This window comes from Grus americana, chromosome 1 (assembly GCF_028858705.1).
Source record: "Grus americana isolate bGruAme1 chromosome 1, bGruAme1.mat, whole genome shotgun sequence".
NCBI lineage: Eukaryota > Metazoa > Chordata > Aves > Gruiformes > Gruidae > Grus > Grus americana.
In genome coordinates, this window is record NC_072852.1 from 212,832,369 (window position 1) to 212,851,282 (window position 18,914).

Here is an 18,914-nt window from a genome sequence, read left to right on the forward strand (position 1 = left end):
CTAATAAGGGGGTTTATTGCCTTAATTGCCCAAGAACAACATAAGATAAACTCAGACTTTAGCCAGTTTGTAACCATCTTGTTATGAACCAGTGTTAAAAACTTAATAGCTTTAGTTTTTCCTTCTGTGTAAGTTTGTCCATTGCATTTTCTCCTCAGTGAAAGTCACTTTTTTTGGTTGTTACTCAAGTATTGAAACAAAAACCCATCCAACTGCAGACAGATTTGGGTCCCTGAAATTATGCAGTTGTCTCCAAATGCAGAATCAAGGCAGATCTAACTCCAGAAACCTTTAAGACCCTCTCCCCTTCCTGCCTCACTGTCCTCCCCATCAGCCAACCAACCAGGTCTTATAGACAGCAACCCTGTAATTAGGGTAAAAACAAGTTATGTTTCATTTTTCCTTGTTTGTCTTGAGTTTTCACTGACTTCCATTGGAATATTACTTTCAAAACAGGCTCAACAGTAAGTTAGCAGGAGTTGGAAACTTCACGTATTTCTCAGATTCTCCAGCTGAAGAAAACATTCCCAGTCTCTCAGGAGCAAGTTAGGTAAGTTAAATTATCTCCTCTACCTTACGCTCTTCGATGACTATCATACACTATACATTGACCAGAGCTGCCATTCAACCAAACAATGAGAATCCTGGAAAACAGACCACTTCATTTATAGGGCCACTTTCTAGTGTGACAGGCAGCAACAAGTTAAATAGCACGGAGTATTGGTATTGTCTTTATATCTAGCCATTCCACTGATAAGTATTTACCTTTTAAGACTAACTGGTCAAACTAAAGAATGAACTCAGTCAGCCACTGATAATTTTTTTTTTCTTTCCTCTTTTAATCCAGGATATTTAGAAGATATACCAGGTTGAGTATTACAATGTTATTGATTTGAAGGTGACATCACAGGGGAGGAAGAAAAGGGAAAATCATGAAGATTGATGCAATTGATTCATGCTGCTAAACTCCCCTTACCGAAAAGGCTTATCTAAATATAGTACATTTGCCAAACACTTTCCAATTAAGGACTTAATTAGTTCTTCCCATCCTTCCCAAACACATAACCAAAGCATTCCATTAAGAAATAAGTATCACACAGACTTTTGGTTAACATATTTCAAGTTGGCTACCAAAAAAATTGTAGCCATATTTGACAACCCAGCACCATGAATTTTAGAAATCAAACGGCTCACAAATTGAACTTCTGGTTCCAGAGAGGGAATCAGAGTTTTCATCTGAAAATTTGGATCCCAAGTGTGAGCCGTCCCCTTCCTCTTCATCATTATCCTCATGCTGAGACGTCAGGCAGAGTTGCGCTCCTTCTGGCTGGAGGGAGTTGCTCTCATCTTTAAGTGGTGTGCTTGCTCTTCTGAATTTCAACAGTGCTTTAAATTCTGAATTATTTTCAGAGGTATCCAAGGATGTGATTTCACCTCTCCTTCCTTTTTTGTTTATCTTGAACTGCTTGATTGCAATCATATTGGTCTCTCCTTCCAAGAAAGAGGGATCAACTGGAGCCCTGTTTCTCTCTTCTATTTTATTAGAAGCTCCATTTCTTTTAGAGAGATCAGAAGCTTCAATTTCACTTACTGTCAGATCATTTATTGAAGTTTTGACACTTTGTTCTGGAGCTCCCTCTTTAATAGCTATCTTCATCTGGGTATGATAGCTACTTAAAGCATTATAAGGCTGTGACACTGTCATGAATAGAGTCTCTTTTTGTGATGGAAACATATGATCCCCAAACTTTTCTTGTTTATGTAACTCTTCAGATAATGGAGATGAAGTTTCAGATGCTTCTTGAAGAAGTTTTTCTAAAGAGCTACTGAATTCACTGAATTTTGCAATATTTGAAACAGAAGTTTTTTCTATTGTTTCTTGTATTTCTTGAGGATCATCTCTCTCTTGTTCATGTGGAGCATGCATACTTTGACTAGTCTGTATTTTACCTTGCATTTTCTTATTCATATTTTTTAGCATAAAAGGTGGTGTTTCAGAGACCTCTTTCGGTAGCATCTGCAAATTAACATCAAGCACTCCATATTCAGCCTTGGACAGTACAGATCTTTCTACGGTCTCACCAGTTTCCTGCAACAACTCTCTGTCATGCTCATAGGTCATGCTTTTAACTTCCATCTCAGCAGCTCTCCGTACTGTGCCATCAGCACATTTTGGTTTAAGAGGTGGCATTTCAGTGGCCTCCTTTAGCAGCTTTTCTAAAGCAGAACTCAAGCCACTGACCGGGAATGGGACAACAGACTTCTCTATGGTCTCTCTGATTTCCTGCAGCAGCTCTCCATCACTCTCATAGGTCATGCTTTTAACTTCCATCTCAGCAGCTCTCTGTACTGTGCTGTCAGCACGTTTTGGTTTAAGAGGTGGCGTTTCAGTGGCCTCCTTTAGCAGCTTTTCTAAAGCAGAACTCAAGCCACTGACCTGGGATGGGACAACAGATTTTTCTATGGTCTCTCTGATTTCCTGCAGCAGCTCTCCATCATGCTTACAGGTCATGCTTTTAACTTCCATCTCAGCAGCTCTCTGTACTGTGCCGTCAGCACGTTTTGGTTTAGGAGGTGGCGTTTCAGTGGCCTCCTTCATGAGCTTCTCTAAAGCAGAACTCAAGCCACTGACCTGGGATGGGACAACAGATTTTTCTATGGTCTCTCTGATTTCCTGCGGCAGCTCTCCATCATTCTCATAGGTCATGCTTTTAACTTCCATCTCAGCAGCTCTCTGTACTGTGCCGTCAGCACGTTTTGGTTTAGGAGGTGGTGTTTCAGTGGCCTCCTTCATGAGCTTCTCTAAAGCAGAACTCAAGCCACTGACCTTGGATGGGGCAACAGATTTTTCTGTGGTCTCATTGACCTCTTCAGGCTGACCAGTATCTTCCTGGCATGTTGATTCTACACTACAGTTAGTGTGTAACATACCATTTGTGTCACTGGATGTTTTCATTCCCAGCCTTCTATATTCAGAAGTTTGAGATGCAAAGTTTTCTCTGAGCACGTTCTGCAAACCAGCTTGAGGCCTCCGAGAACCCCTAAGAGCATCATCCTTCTCTGCTGGCTGATGTCGTAGACAGAAAGGTTCAAATTCTCTAAACAGTTTCCTGAGGCTGCTTTTGTTTTCATTCTCATCTGTTGATGGCACAATCACTTCTCCTGTGCTTTTGCTTATTTCTTCTTTTTGATCAGCAGGAAAAGTGTCATGGCTCTCTTCTACTGTTCTTTCAGAAACTTTGCACTGATTTGAGTGAAAAGTTGTCCCTTTCAAAATGTTTTCTTTTAGGTTCAAGCTAGATGACATCTCAGAGGCTTCCTTTTCTAACTTCTTTAGGCCTAATTTAAATACATCAAGCTCAGCTTTAGGTAGAACCACCTTATCCACAGTCTCTGCAACTTCCTCTTTAGGAAGACTGATTTCTAATGGAGTAGCCTTGTTCTCCACTTTTTCTATAGGTAAACATAGCCAATCATCCACTGCTTTCTCCTTTAAAGCATCTTTATCGCCAGGTGATTGGAGCAACTGCAAGGAAACATGATGTTCTTTTGATGAAACAATATTTTTCTCTACACATTCTTTAACTTCTTGCTCTGGACGATCCATCTTTTCCTGTGGTTTTGAGATAACTGGTTTTCTGTCCAGCTGTACAGAGTGTGTATTTTTTGTGTGTGTCACATTGAGACCTTTCAGGGTAGGAGATCCTAGAGGCAGTTCACACACCACAGAATCTGATTTCTGTTTTTCTTCTCTCTCCGATGTTTGGGTTTGTTGTTGAATTAACTCTTGCTTATCTCTGCCTTTTTCATCTTCCTTTGATTTTCTGTCATAGATTATTGAACTAGTATGATTTGGCAAAGAAACACCTCCCCTATCAAGGCTACTCTGTAATTTAACCCCAGTATCCCAGAAGTTTCTCAAACTCTGGAACTGTGAAGGATCTGAAATTTGATGCTTGGATTTTTCACTCATTTTTTCTTTTAAAGACAAAACCTGGAAGCTGGGCTTCTGTTGGGAACAAGCAGCAACTTTTCCTTTAATTGCTTCTTTTTCATCTTTGTCCTTGCTTTCTGGTGAAGCTGAAGTTGCACCAACGCTTGGCTGCAAGTTACTGGCTTTTGGCAATTCTACATATTCATGAACTTCACCAGATGGAAGTGTTCCTTCTGGCTTTTCAACTGCATGGCCTGGTCCAAACTCAAAAGAGTTTTGATGGTTGTTTCTTGAAGCCTGGCTTGCACAACTTAGTTCAGCACTTCTTAATGTATTCTTGCTTTGATCATCCAATCCATTAGGTAGGTATACTGAAGTTTGTTTTATTTTGTCGCTTTCTCCAAGACCTTTCAATGCACAGCCACCTGATGCATTAGTATTGATATTAACTTCTTCCTCTCCATGACTGGGGGTAGTTTTATCTCTTTCCCAGAATGCTCTGATCTCCCTTATTCTTCTTTTTTCTCGTATTGCCTTCTCCAATTCACATTTCTGAGCTGGTAGCTTGTGTTCTTGATGTACCAAGAGATTTGATATTTGATTTTGTCGCTTGATTTCTTGACCATGTTCTTTTTCTTCAACTCTTGTACAGACAAATCCAGTTTGTGATTTGTCATTTTGCTCCTCATTCTCTTCCCCTTTCTTAGGTTTCATCCTCTCTTTTATCAGCTGTGTATCTTCTGAAATAAATGATGTAGATGAAATACTGTTCCATTGTTTAATCTTCCCAAACGGTAACTCTTCTTTAACTTCTGTTTTTCCATCCATGCTGGGCCCGCTGTGTTCTGTTGGAAGAACTGCTGTTCTGGTTGAGAAGTTCACTTCCTCTTTGGTTTCCCTGCCTTGGGATGTAGCTGATACATGTTTCCTGTCTTCAGTACCAGAACTTCTTTTAAACCAATCTAAAACTTTTGATACAGATTCACTGGCCACTTTCATGAGTTCATCAGCATGTTTGTCAGGCTTGAAAGTGGTTTTAGCATGTCGCTCCTCAACAAGATCAAGCTTACCTTGTTGAAGACTTGTAGAATTGGTATTTGACACGTCACTTTTGTTGACAGACATTTGTTCTGTCTTAGCAGAAAGCTGATGTTCATCTACAATGTAAACAAACTTATCAGAGTTAGAAATCAGACAGACAACTCTACAAATATTTGTTCTATTTTGAAAAATCTCTCTTTTTTTTTTTTTTAACTGTTAGCAGAGAAAAAGAGTTCTCTGTCCTTGTGTTTTTGGAAAGAATCATGCCGTGGGCAACTGAATGAAAAATAAATTCCTGCACTGAGATATCCTACTGGAAGATTAGTCATATTACTTTTGGGAGTGCGAGCAGATAAGATTGGTTATCCCCATTCTAAAGAAAGTGGCTACATTGAAAGGGGGACCGGGGGGAGGACAATCCAGCATTTTTGTGTTTAGTCCCATGAGCAAATCCCCAAATCACAACCAGATTACTACCAAGGACAGTCGGCAGCAGTACACCAAAATTCTTCAGTTCCTGTGCAGACAGATCTACCAGGCCTTATGACAGGAATTTTATCCAAATGCCATCACTTCACCTTCATCATCCACAATAAAGGTGCCTATCCAGGCTCTGATTTGATTGTTAATTCTTAAGAATACAAATAGATCATCTAAAAAAATATTGACTGCATTAGAGGATTAAAATACAAAAGAGTGATTCAGAATTTAATTCTGCAGTATTAGCACATTCCTACTATTTCTATTTCCTAGTTGTTAATTCTTAGATACAAGTGACTGGAACATTAATGAATACATGCTATAAGCTATTGCATTCTGTTCTTCATTCCTATTAGTCTCTTACCAGTAAAGTTTTTGTGTGACTTTGATTCATGGCTCAAGAACTGGTTGGCTTCATTCTCACAAGTCTCATCAACACTCAGTTCATTATTGCTATTTGGCAGGATATTGCTGGAGGTCTTCTGTGGAGTTTCAAGTTTCTTAGGAGTAACTGTCTTTGTCTGCAAGGTTTCATTAACCAGGAAGACCGACCTATTAGTGTCACAAGGACCGGATGCCAAAGTATCATTTTGTAAGCCATCTATTGTTTTCACTTGTAAAGCTGATGAATAGGTTCCCAAAGGCTTTACAGCAGACATTTGCTTATTCCCAGATGAATCTGATCTAACAGCATCATTTCCACCACTCTTTATTTCGTCAGATTCTAACAAATCAAACTCTCCTTTTTCTCTACCATGGTGTAGCTGTGGGCTTTGCAAAGGTGCTCCTTTATCTGTACTAGATGAGAACCTCACTTGTTTCAGTTTTTCCAGTGAAATCTGTGTAGAATCTTCTGCTTCTTCTGTAAGAGAGTTCTTCTCAGCTTCTCCTTCAAAAATAGTTGCTGTAGGAAGACCATTCTTTTTCTGAACATCTAACATCTGACTAACACGAACTTCTGAGTCAGTGGAACTTGAACTTGAACTGCGCTTCAGAATGCCCCTGGGCGGTGTACCAATGCCATTAATCCTCTCGGTCCGTTTGGCTGGTTTTGGAACAAAGTCTTCTCTTTGTGACACAGGATCCGTTGCTTTGTGAATTAATTTTCTGGCTTTTGGGACAGGACGCTTAACTAGTCCTTTCTGTGATTCATCAGTAGGTTCTACAGAAGGCTTCTTATGTTCCTCTGTTTCATCATTTACTAAGCTTGGTTTAGGTTGCCTCTCTTTTGAGGGTGACAAAATTTCTGTAAGACATATATAGAGAACAAATCATGAGTTTACATGACATTCACCTGCATAGACAGAGGGGAATGACAGTGCAGATCTAGAATGCAGTGATTATATTGGTTTATTAAAAACATCTGCAGTAAAACACAGGAGGAAATTCAACATAGGCATTGATTACATTTGTATGTAACAGGAAGTTTTAACAGATTAAAATCCTGCAGTTATTTCTTATTCTACAAATATTAACTACTTGATGATTCCAAAGATAGAGAGCACACCAAATTTTTGCTCAGTGTTTTTCCTGCAAGAGACAAACCTTGCAGGGAATGACAGCTTTTGAATACACAAACATGTCTTCAGGTTCAGAACATAAAACAGCAACCTACAGAAATGGAAACAGGCTATTTCTACATTCCAGGTAAAATGCAGAAATGATCTCCCAGTAGGAAAATGAAATTTTTTTATTCCTCACGTGCAAGTCTTCCTTTTTCCTGCTAGCAAGCTTCATAACAGAGGCAGAAATTTCCACATATGAGCCTCGAAATTACAAACTCAAATGCCTGTATTGTGATATATCATCACTCATCTACTTGCTGACAGAGAAAACTGCGGGAATGGGAGGATTTGAAAACAAACAGGACTGAGAAAAAGGGAAAAAATAAAGATTAACGAGAGCTAGGCTTCTTCTGTTGAGCCAATAGCAGCAATGACTGGAAGGTCATAAAGACAGCTACCCCAAATTCAAGGAAATGTCTCTGTTCTCAAAAGCAATTCAGGACATACAGCCCTCTCATGGAGTGCTTAATGCTGACTAGTACTGTGAGTAAAAAAAAGGAAGTAAAGCTCATTTAGTCACATAAACTGCCATTTCCTGAGCAAATTCCCATGTTTTACATGGGGTTTGAAATGAACTAATTGACAACTCCAAGCAGTTAAGATAAAACAGGTTTTGGTATCTTACAAAAAGCAGCAATGAAAGTAAAAATAACTTCCATATAAACCACCTAGAGATTCACAGTCATATGCTAAATAAGAATATTTACCCTTATTTGATAGCTGAGGTAGAATGGCTGGTCTGTTTTCTAATTCCCCACTGTTCAAGTTATCACCTGATGCAGTGAAATTAAATGGATTTCTCCTTTGCTAAAAAAAAAAAAAAAAAAAAAAAAAAGTAATGAACATTATAATTGCAGTCAAATTGTTTTATCAGTACAGCCTTGACAAAAATAAATCAAAGTGCAGTGATTTTCTCTGCATCATTACCCTGTCAGCAAAGAATCTGAAAGTGTGCCTCTTAAATTGGATAAATGACAAAAAAGCTAAACAATATGAACCAGGGAACTATCAGAAGTGCTAGTGATAGCCTCATCGTGTTCTTTTTGAAGTCACCAACAGCAGAGATAAGCCACCACTTAGAGACACTTGAAAATCCCAAGCTGCTGCAAGTTAAATAATTTTATCTCTACTTCTGTGACTTTAGAGGTATGGGTACACAGCAAGACAATTCTTTTGAATGGCTGAAGAGATGGGAAAATGTCAAGCACAGCCAGCCACTGACGATAGCCATAACAGCGCTTTAGCGCTCAATTTTTATTCGTTTCCATTATCTCCCTCCAAAACAAGAAATAGTAATTTTTTCCAAATTATTATCTTTCTTCCATCAAATTTTTAATTATCTTTATCACTGAAGTTAAGAAACATACAAAATGCAAAAGATAACTTCTGGTTATGAAGACAGGCTGAGAGAGTTGGGGTTGTTCAGCCTGGAGAAGAGAAGGCTCTGGGGAGACCTGATAGCAGCCTTCCACTACCTGAAGGGGCCTACAGGAAAGCTGGAGAGGGACTGTTTACAAGGGCATGGAGTGATAGGACAAGGGGTAATGGCCTTAAGCTGAAGGAGGGGAGATTTAGATTAGATCTGAGGAAGCAATTCTTCCCTGTGAGGGTGGTGAGGCACTGGCACAGGTTGCCCAGAGAAGCTGTGGATGCCCCATCCCTGGAAGTGTTCAAGGCCAGGTTGGATGGGGCTTTGGGCAACCTGGTCTAGTGGAGGGTGTCCCTGCCCATGGCAGGGCATTGGAACAAGATGGGCTTTGAGGTCCCTTCCAAACCAAACCATTCTGATTCTACACTATATTCAATACCAGCCATACCTTTACTGGTGAGACTGCTGCCTTTGTAGATCTTTCCTCTGGTTTGTCTAACAGAGAGGTTATTGGTTTAGAACTGCAAAGAAAAAAACCACATATAACAACTTCAGCAAACAGGACATTACTTTAAGTCTTTTTGAAAAAGCAAAACAAAGATTCACTTGTACATACTGGAATAAAACCTCCTGGCACCTAACATTTTCTATTTAGCCCATTCTCATCAAATTTAGAAGCAAATCTTCTCCTTCCCATAGCAAGGGGATATACTTGCTGCTTTGTTCCCTTGCAAACATTTCTTTGCTTGTTAAAGAATTCAGTATCACTTCTACTTGGCATGACAGAAACCATATTTTTGATATCTTTTAGATTGAGCAAGCTTTATGTAAATACAGCCACTCTCCAAACAGTATCAGTGTTGCAGTCTCCATCCTTGTCCTACATTTATACTTCTAGGACTGAAACCAAAGTGGAAGAAAGTGCCAAAATCTGATAGAGTTCTGCAAAGTGTCCAAGTCAGAAAAATCAGAGGAACTCCATCACCACTATAGCAAAGATGTTACATGCCACAAATAACTACACATCCCCTCAGATGTACAGCTTATAAACTATTTTTTCAATTAAGATCTATAAAATCTGTGGTTTGATAGCACAAATGAAGTGAGTCATTACTTGTGATCCTGACTAAGTATAGCCCAGGTAAGGAGAAATTAAAACAGCTAGAAGAGACAGCTCCTCCATTATAGCAAGAAATGTTTCATCTATTTGCAGAATGATGCAAGGGGTTTTTTTCCAAAACAATCAGATTTTTATAATTTATCTAAACATCTCAGATATGAAAAAGCATTTGTGTTTTGAAAATGGAAGTTAGATGTGGCTTTAAATATGGCCTTCATAACAATCACATTCAGTCTCTTAAGTTTATATAGAAAATGCTGGCATTAACCAAGTTACATACGATTTTGAGGATGGGGGAAACAGTACAAGGCAGGAAAAATGAATATTCCTGAAGGCAGGAAATATGACCTCAGGCTAGGAAGGAAAGCAACTCCTATGTTTTTTTCCAATATAGATGTACAAGGAGATTCCAATACTGAATATTTCTTTGGTCCACTATCTTTGGTATGGGTGAAAAGACTTTCAGATATTGATCAGTAAGTGGCGGAGCCACGAGACAATGCTTTTGAGGGCAGATGTGGTATCTCAGGACAAGAAAACAGTTCCAGGTTCAAACAGAAGCTGCTTCCTCACATGGACAAAGGTCTCTCCAATTAGGTAACTGGCAACAGTATGTCCTGCTGAGGAGAGAAGAGAAAGCTATCCCATCTTCTCCAGGGTACAGTACAGTTAACCTCAAAGTTCAGAAAAAAAGTCTGGCAGCCACCCTTGAAAGGCTAGCAGCTAGCGTGTCTGAGAAATGACATCACTCCCACTTTACAAATATAAAAACATTATGTAGAAGGTAAGATGACAGAGTAACAAGCAGCCTGAACATAAGACTAGGAAAAAAATACCATTTGTAGTCTGAGATCGAAACTTCTAGATCTCTTCCTTGCTCTTTTGGTTCATCTCTACCTTTAAGAAATATACCACCATGCATAGTGACACAAACTTAAGCTATAAGCTGAACTTGTAATGGCCACTCACTCACGGGTGAAAAAATAAACTGTTCTTACATTTAAACACTAACTGCAGTAGCCTCTTACATGCACATATCAGGTATAACAGATTATTATTGCTCTTCTCTGATCCTATAAGAAAAAACAATTTCTACTTCTCGAAGTAGAAAGTTGCTATTGCAACTTTTCATTTCTTTTCAAAAATGTCATTCTACATTACAGTTTTTAATCTTAGTTCTAATATTTTATTTTTTTAAGTCTGAAAATACATATATTTAAAGAAACTTTGTTCTGCTGAACTGGAGTTTGTGTTCTTACTTTTATGGGCACCTGTGTGCTCTTGCACTTTGTGTCTCATCTACAACATCTACTACCCAACAGGACAAACATGAGATTTTTTTTTTTTTTTGTCTAGTCATGAATGCTTCAACCCTTCCCTCATTTTAAACAAGGAAAATACTGTTATGTACCCTGGGCTGCAAGAAACCGATAAGACATTCTTTGGTCCGCAGTTTTTATAGGTGAGGAGGTAACTAAGTCTCATTGAAAACACACACAATCCCACGATATTTTCATGCAATGCTACTTCAGACTTACCATAGAATTAGAGAGTGCGTTAATTTGGCATTACATACTGAAAACCCTGCTCTCAAGAAAACATAAAGTAGAGGAGGGGAAAAAAAAAAAAACCACCCACACAGGATCCTATAACTGTTTCACAACAAAGGGTCTGAAAATGAGTTTACCCTCAACCCATACAGATGGGAAAACTGAGCAAACAGTTCCCAGATATGCTGCCTTCACAAGGCTAATCTAAGAGAGTGTACAAAGCCAAGCTAATAAACACACCCAGATCAAAAAATTTCTGCACTATAATTCAGCAAAACAAAGTGCTGAGAGCCGCAATGAAGGTCCACACTCCACACAGAGCAGACAGGAACCAAGAGGCAACAAGGCCAAGGCAGGAGCAAAGCTGGAGAAAGGGGTTATAGATTTGCAGGCGTTGTCAATACAGTCTACTCCAAAATGGCCTCCCATTCAAACAAATAAGCTTTCCTGTGCTCACCCTGAAGGGTGGAGAATCTGGTGCAAGTAAAGCTAGTGTGATTTAATGGTACTCCATAAAAATGTCCTTGTCTATATATCCCAGCACCCCTATTATTCCAGAAAAGTTACAGGGATTTTAAGAATTAGGGCTTTTACGCCAATTTGCACCCTACAGAACTCTAGGACCCACGCTTGTCACTTGTTCAATGTAGGCTAAGAACATTTTCTAGCCTAGGGAAGAGAACGACCTAAAAATCATAATTTGAAAGACAAAACCCCTTTAACATTGCCCTTTCTTGAGATTCAGCATATAGAGAGGTGGTATCACTGAACAGAGGTAATATTGACAGTCTGAGTCACCTTATGAAAACTTGTTCTGTGCAGGGTTACACCTTTAAAGATACTTCACACACCTGGCCTGTAAAGGCTCTGGTATGCAAGAAAAGTACCACAGTGATATAACATCCAAGAAAAAAAAATGTTCATAGCTTTGTTACAGAATTTAGATATTTGGGGTGTGGGGATGAAGATCGCTATGCTAATTTTTAGAATATAGTTATGGACTGATTTCTGTTCCACCTAATATAGCAGCACCCTGACTCAACAGCAGTTGAACTGGCTCCAGGGCTGGATTTGGCCCTCAGCAGTTTACAAGCTGATCTGCCAGACCTGAACTTTCTTCACATTCAGTAAGAACTGTTTTGGTTTAAGAATAGAATCTAGAACAACAACAAAAAAAAAAAAAACCCAACAAAAAAAAGGCTGGGTAATTTGTTATCACACATCTCTGGTTCCAATCCTCAGGTTAGCAGTTCAGCCTGCAAGCCAGTGCTGGCCTGAAGCCCACTCTTAGAAGAAGGGGAAAAAAACCCACCAATAACAAAACAACAAAACCAAAACCAAAAAACTCCCCCAACCCCCCCCTCCAAACACTTAAAACCCACAACTGCCACAAATGTATCCTTTAAAGTAGCACTTTAAAATGTTTTAAAAGTCCAAGTGCCTGAAGGACCTGTAGCATTTGGACACTAGAAGCTGTGAACTCTCTTTATGCAATCCCAAACTCCAGAATGATACTCTGTTTCATCCTTAGTTCCAGCCTTGTTGAGGCTATTGTACTGCAAGAGGAAAAGTCAATTAATTCCTTGCAGCTCTGCTATCCTAACAGCCAAATTAAGTAGTGTCTAGGCTTTCCCTTCCCAGGCCAACTGGTGTGGTTATTGCCTTCCCAGCATCATTTGCCCTCAATTCCTGATTAGCTGCTGCCATTAGAGACAGGCCCACAGCCACATCAGACCAGTTTCTTTCACAGTCCAGTATCAAGAGAACAGAGAGGAAGAGTATTTTCAAAACATACGGCACCTCCTGCAATTTCCCACATGCAATACTGTGTAGACTTATCTCAGTCATTGTGAAATAAGCTTATACTGAAATCATAAGCAATGAATTGCACATGGGCCTGGCTCGTTTACTTGCTTCAGCTTTTGACATTTTAGAAGTAAATAATCTGAGACATCTAATCAAGTATTTATGCAAAGTAAACACAAGTAAGTGTCCAGCCCACATATTATAGATCACTTCCTGAAGTCCACTTCTAACTGTCTCATAAATCCTGGACTGTCTTTGCTTGCTTTAGAGGGAAGATCTCGAGCTATTGGTGAGAGTATGAGCACACATGAAGAAGGCATAGATGCTGATTAATTTCTGTTAGAGTTTGGAACAAAGGGCAGGAGAGGGTCCTGGACAATAATTATCAAGCTTTGTGTGGATGTGACCTGAAACAAGTCATCAAATCACCTCAAGTTAAAGACCACAATCAAGTTGCTCATATTCAAACAATTGCCTACATGTTTGTCAACTTCATTATGTTAAATATTTTTGAAGAGGCTGCCTTGGCAGTTTGATAAAGAATAATACATTTCAAAATTACACACAATTTGTGGAGTTGTAATGGTAAGAATAATATTACAAGGCTGTACTTCTTTTAAAGTATCATCATCTTTTCCTGATGTGCATGACGACATGCAAAATGTTCTAAAAGATGTATTAATCAGTAGCATGTTTGTGCTATCTATAAAGAAGCAACTCCATAACAACCTCCTGAAGGTAAAAAAGTCACCTGTAAAAAAAAAAAAATTACATTCAGCATTATCAGCCAACTTGGTGGGGGAATCTAAGCTCTTTCTTGTGATAAGCAACGTTTAACATCCTTACTGTATAATTTCATTTTTTCGTAACAAAGCAGTTTATTTGACCTTTTTCAGCACAATTTTAGATGTGGGTAAGACAAATATCCCTTTGAGTTCACTGATAATGATACATAAATGATAAGAAAGACCAGTAATGCAAGCCAGAGTTAAGACACCAACCTCTGGTGCTGTTCATCGTGAATGTGCGTGCCCAGTTTGCAGACCACGAAAGTGAAAGATTCAAGCGCTACTAGGTATTGTACAAATGCATAGTAGGAGACAAGCCTTGCTGCAAAGAAAAAACAGATGACAGACAGAGCAGGACTTAGAAGACAGGCAAGAAAGTGAAAGGTTACAGAGCTGATCAATGGTACAGCCAGAAGTAAAACATCCTAAGAAGTAACTCTGGCTCTTACCTCACTCTGATCACTGAAGGCATGAACACTAGCTGTCTGTGTTACACCCTGGTTCTTGTTTCCTCAATGGTGTTGAGGAATCTGGCCATTAAAAGACATTTAATTTCCACTCTAGCTAAGAGATCAGCACTTTCCTTCTCCAATACAGGCTTTTGGAAAGTTTTTCACACAGCCAATGAATTACTACATGTAGGTATTTTAAAAAGAAGACGTGTGTCCCTTGGAAATCAACTCAGGATATTTCAAAGCAAAACAGGGCTGTTTGGGATGTTTACAGACTTGAGACAGAGTGATTTAATACAAAATCCTCTAGTTCAGAAACTACTTACCATACAGCTTTCCTGCAACAATATAGCCATTCAAGCATATCCAAGCTGACTGTCTTGCCTTATTCTGAATGGAAGCCTCTCCCTTCCAGAAAGACATTTATTTCTCTTGGTAGACTCTGACTTATTTTCCACAAGTATCCAAAGATCCTGGCTCTCTTTCCACCTGAAATATGTTTGATCTCCTTAAAGAATCTCAGAGGTCTTAAACTGTGCACCAAAAATCTGGAAAATTCTAAAGAGTAATTTCCCAGTCTGATTTGTCATATGATCCAAGCTTAAAATTCAGGCTGAATCTGTAGTCTGGTCTCATTAAGCGACTGAACAAGGACATGCAGAGGTTATCGTCCCTCTATTACTAACTGCAGAGGACTGATCACGGCCAGCCATTCTAACCAGAAAATCCTGGTCTCACTTCTGGGCACCAGACTAAACTGTGACATGAGAACACGTGTGGGACCATTCTATACACCACTGACAACCTTTTCCTTGAAGAGGTAGGCTGAAGATTGTTCTGCATTTGAATGCAGAACAACTAACAATGCATGACAACAATTTGTCAAGCTTTCATACACAAGGATTTCTTGGGCAATTCTAAGGAAACATTTGATGACCTTTGAAATAAGAGGCAAGTACAATATTTTGGATGGAACTTACAGCTCACAAGTTCCACCAGTCCCAATACATACATACTAAGTGTGATTAAACTGACAGCTTACCTCGAACTAGATTGCAGTGGTTCTTCTTCTTGATGTTCCACAATGCCATGTAGTTCTGGCGGCACAAAGACTTCTTTATTAACGTTGCTCACCCAGCTGTTCTTTGATTTGTTCTGACTCATTTCAGCTAAAACACGAAACAAGAATATTGTTGTCTCCCATATGTTCATACAGGATTTCTTAAGAAGCAAATACAAGTATTTACAGCCAGTCCTGCGGCTATTTCAAAAGTCCACTATACTTGTATTGTGTACAGAAGCAGATCCGGTGCCCTCTGAAGAATAATTTTTTTTAATGCTACTACAAATGTCACATACTGCTCAAATACTTTACTCTGCTACTCCAGGTACATCTGCTTTAGACATTGAAGTGATCCTAAATGGAGACATTTTCTATAACAACCCTGGTAAAGTCTGATCCTGCAGCTCTTGCAGCTACATCAAAAATTCAACCTCAGTGTCCTGAGGGAACAAAACCAATTAAACCACAGGAAACCAGAAATATGTTGAAGTTCAGTTAATCAAGTCAATTATTCCCTTCCTACAGCAGTAAACTGGAAGTTGGTCATAACTCTCATTTAAGCAGGTAGCTAATCCATTATGGATAGAATTCCCACAAGAAGTTAAGAAGGTAAGTATAAAAAACTCAAGCAAACAAAAAGCCTCACTTCATTCAGCAAATAGGGTGGGACAGAATCCTATTCTGATAACCCCTTTCAGAGTCAAAATACTAGTTTACATTATTTCCTCTACGGTTGTTTGCACTTCTCCAACAGTTCAGAAATAAATTTCTCAATATGCAAAAATAAGCAAGATTTTTATTCTCACTTTTGCTATCCATAACTGCAAGCTAAAATACCTTCACATCTAATGAGTCATTGAAACCAAGCAATTGCACATAGTTCTGGATGTACTAGTATGCCCCTTTGTTCAAGTAATAAGATTGGGAGTAATTAACCTTCCTTTAGGATAATATGGCTTTAAGTACTTTCCTTTAAGCTATAAGTACTGTAAAATTTAGCTAGAATTTTACAGCTGATTTTCATAATCTTCAAGTCCAAAACCAGCCAAAACCACAAACACGCCATGCTAACCACCTGTGATTTTTTGCATTCTTTTCTGTTTCAGGCCTTTTCTTGTTAATTTAAAAACCCAAAACCATCACACAGTAACCTCAAACTGACTAAACCACCATTATCTAAACTCATCTCTGGGAATACAGGAATTGAGAAGGTGTAACATTACAGGATTAGACGCAGGAAAACAAGGCTAAGTTGTAGTTACAAAACCTATAGAAAGTAGCAAGCTGCAGTTTATCCACAGTATTGAGAGAAGTACCTTACTTGCTTCACTAGCACACAGCAAAATCCCTTAACAGAACTTTAAAAAATAAAAGATTACATATCAGTACAATCTTGTGAGAGTAATAAGAGTCTTGGCCTTCTAAGTCAAAAGGATTTAACAGAACTAGAGGAGGTTAAGAGGGTATGGGGCTCAATTTCTCTCAGAAAAAAATTGCTTTCTGTACAAAGAATGACAAAATAGACCAGGACTCTTTAGATAGGAAGTCAGATTCTGAGAGACTTACAATAGAAATCTATAAAATCCTTTACGCTATATTTATATGTTTTTGTGAATATAGATCAACTGTTCACTTTTTCTCCCAGGGATAATGTTAATCGTGACCAGTTCAAAACCAGAAAAGGAAATGGTCACTTCTTATGTGGAAAACCTTCGTTTTAAAATGCCTTAAGACAGGACATGATGAAGGGTGAAGAAGCATGGCTTTAAAGAACTTTTTGAACAAATTAATGCGGGGGGGGGAAATAATGCAGAAATACCTCCTCTATTTCAAGAAAGTCTGAGATGCAATTGGCTGCAGGCTGGTCCTGGCCTTGGAGTCTACACACGCTGCCACGCGCTCGCAGGGGCAAGGTGGTGGGGAGAAGAGCTTTTGGTCTGGTCCAGTAGAGCAGCTCTTGTGTTCTTTTTTGTTTTGTTTCTCTCCAAACAAAACACTGTATTTATTTCTGATGTTACACACAATGCATTATCTTCCCACATTCTGATTTTTTTAAAATAAGAGTTTCAGAATATAAATAATTACCAAGTGAGCACCAACCATGTCAACACTACTCAGTTTACACACAATATACTGCTACCTACTACTACATTACTGTCTGCAACTTGTCTGGCACATGAACACAGTTGGCTTTAAGAAACGTTTCTAATAGATCATTTGAGGGCACCCACCACGATGCGGGTGCATTCAAAGGTAACTGGCATCCTGTGTCCATGTTACAGCTGCCAGAGCTCCTGGCCACATATATTTCAGTAGTTACAATCACTAGTTTTAGCTCATGGTGCCTACCATTTCAAATGAATTTGAAGTACCTTTGGTCTCCTTAAAAACAGTAATAAAAAAAAAGCCTCAGAGGGCTCAAACTGAACACCCAAAATTTTGGAAATCCATACTAAAGAGCAATTTCCTCAATCTCTGATTCTTTGCACATTCCGGAGTAGCTCACAGGCCCTCAAAAATGCAAATGAAACTGCAGTCCAGGAGTGCAGAGGGCTTTTAGTCCTACACATAAACACAAGTCAATCCCTCTTGCTAGCAGTCATCTCACAGAATTTCCTCTTTAATACACAGCACTGGGGGAGAGGAAAGCTTACAATGTAAACTACGTGGGAAATCTCTCTTCTGTATCATTTTCTGCTTGTAGAGATAGCAATATTCTTTGTGTATTTCACAGAAACAGTGTCTAAAGTTAGCTAAGAGGCAGCCTTTCCAAAACAAAATATAAACCAAATGCTTACCAAGAGTGGCAGGTTTCCGGCGCATGGAAGCTCTGATGATATCTGCTCCGTGTATCTTATCTCTGTGCCTCTTTGACTTTGCTTCATAAAACCACTGCCCGCTCATATTCTTCAGCTGAACATCATCTTTGACTTTTTCTGGTAAATGCCTGAGGAAGGGAAAAAATGAATAAATGAGAGACACACACAACCTGCTTACCTGTGTGAACAGAACAAAAGTCAGATTTTTGGGGGTTTGGGGAGGGGAGGGTTTTTTGTTTGTTTTTTACATTGTCTCAGCATGCTATTTCCATCTTCTGACCTGTTAATACTCCTTATTTAATTATGAAGGATGATAATGAGCTGAAGAGGGAAGAGCCTCAGCCATGTTACCCTCAGAGCATTAGTTGAAGTAACTTTTCAAAAAAAAAAAAAAGCTACTATGGTAAATTCTCAGGCAGAGACAGCTCTAGAGAAGTCGTCTCCAGTAACTGCAGATCTTGACTTCTTACCTCCAAAGGCCCGTTTTTCAAGGTTAAAATTGAGATAAACTAGCCAGGCAGCATAAGAAGTCTGTGCCAAAATTAAGTCCATGGTTGTTTTGGGGCCTTTTCAGGCTGTTCATATGGCACTATTTTTACACATATATTCTAGAAATGCGCGGGAAAGATGGTGCCATTTTTTCCATGGGTTACACAAAAATCCATATATCAGTACAATGAGTTACAAAGAAAGACAGCATCACATGGAAGAAACAACAAAATAAGTTTGTGCAGTTTATTAATCTACATGTATCCATCAAATGAACTGCAGCCATTTTAAATACTGTGAGGCAAATTTTAATGATTTATTTCAGACTTCAGGGTCACCCTACTTCTATGAAGCATACATTAACAGAATAAGGAGTTGCTGTGTGCTATTTGAGAGGTTGTTTTATTTCCTCATTAGGAATACAAGATATTAGGAATA

At 38.9% G+C, this 18,914-nt stretch overlaps 1 protein-coding gene across 1 annotated transcript in view; it reads right to left on the reverse strand.

Moving 5' to 3' along the window:
- Positions 1–18,914, reverse strand: part of SYTL2 (synaptotagmin like 2) — a 61,775-nt gene that overhangs the window by 15,883 nt on the left and 26,978 nt on the right. The window contains exons 3-11 of the mRNA XM_054824626.1: positions 17,967–18,115; positions 15,148–15,274; positions 14,908–15,022; positions 14,432–14,513; positions 13,867–13,975; positions 8,838–8,910; positions 7,728–7,827; positions 5,820–6,701; positions 1,195–5,091 (exon numbers count right to left, since the gene is read on the reverse strand). Coding sequence (XP_054680601.1) covers positions 1,195–5,091; positions 5,820–6,701; positions 7,728–7,827; positions 8,838–8,910; positions 13,867–13,975; positions 14,432–14,513; positions 14,908–15,022; positions 15,148–15,274; positions 17,967–18,115 — 5,534 coding nt within the window. The remainder of the gene's footprint in view (positions 1–1,194; positions 5,092–5,819; positions 6,702–7,727; positions 7,828–8,837; positions 8,911–13,866; positions 13,976–14,431; positions 14,514–14,907; positions 15,023–15,147; positions 15,275–17,966; positions 18,116–18,914) is intronic.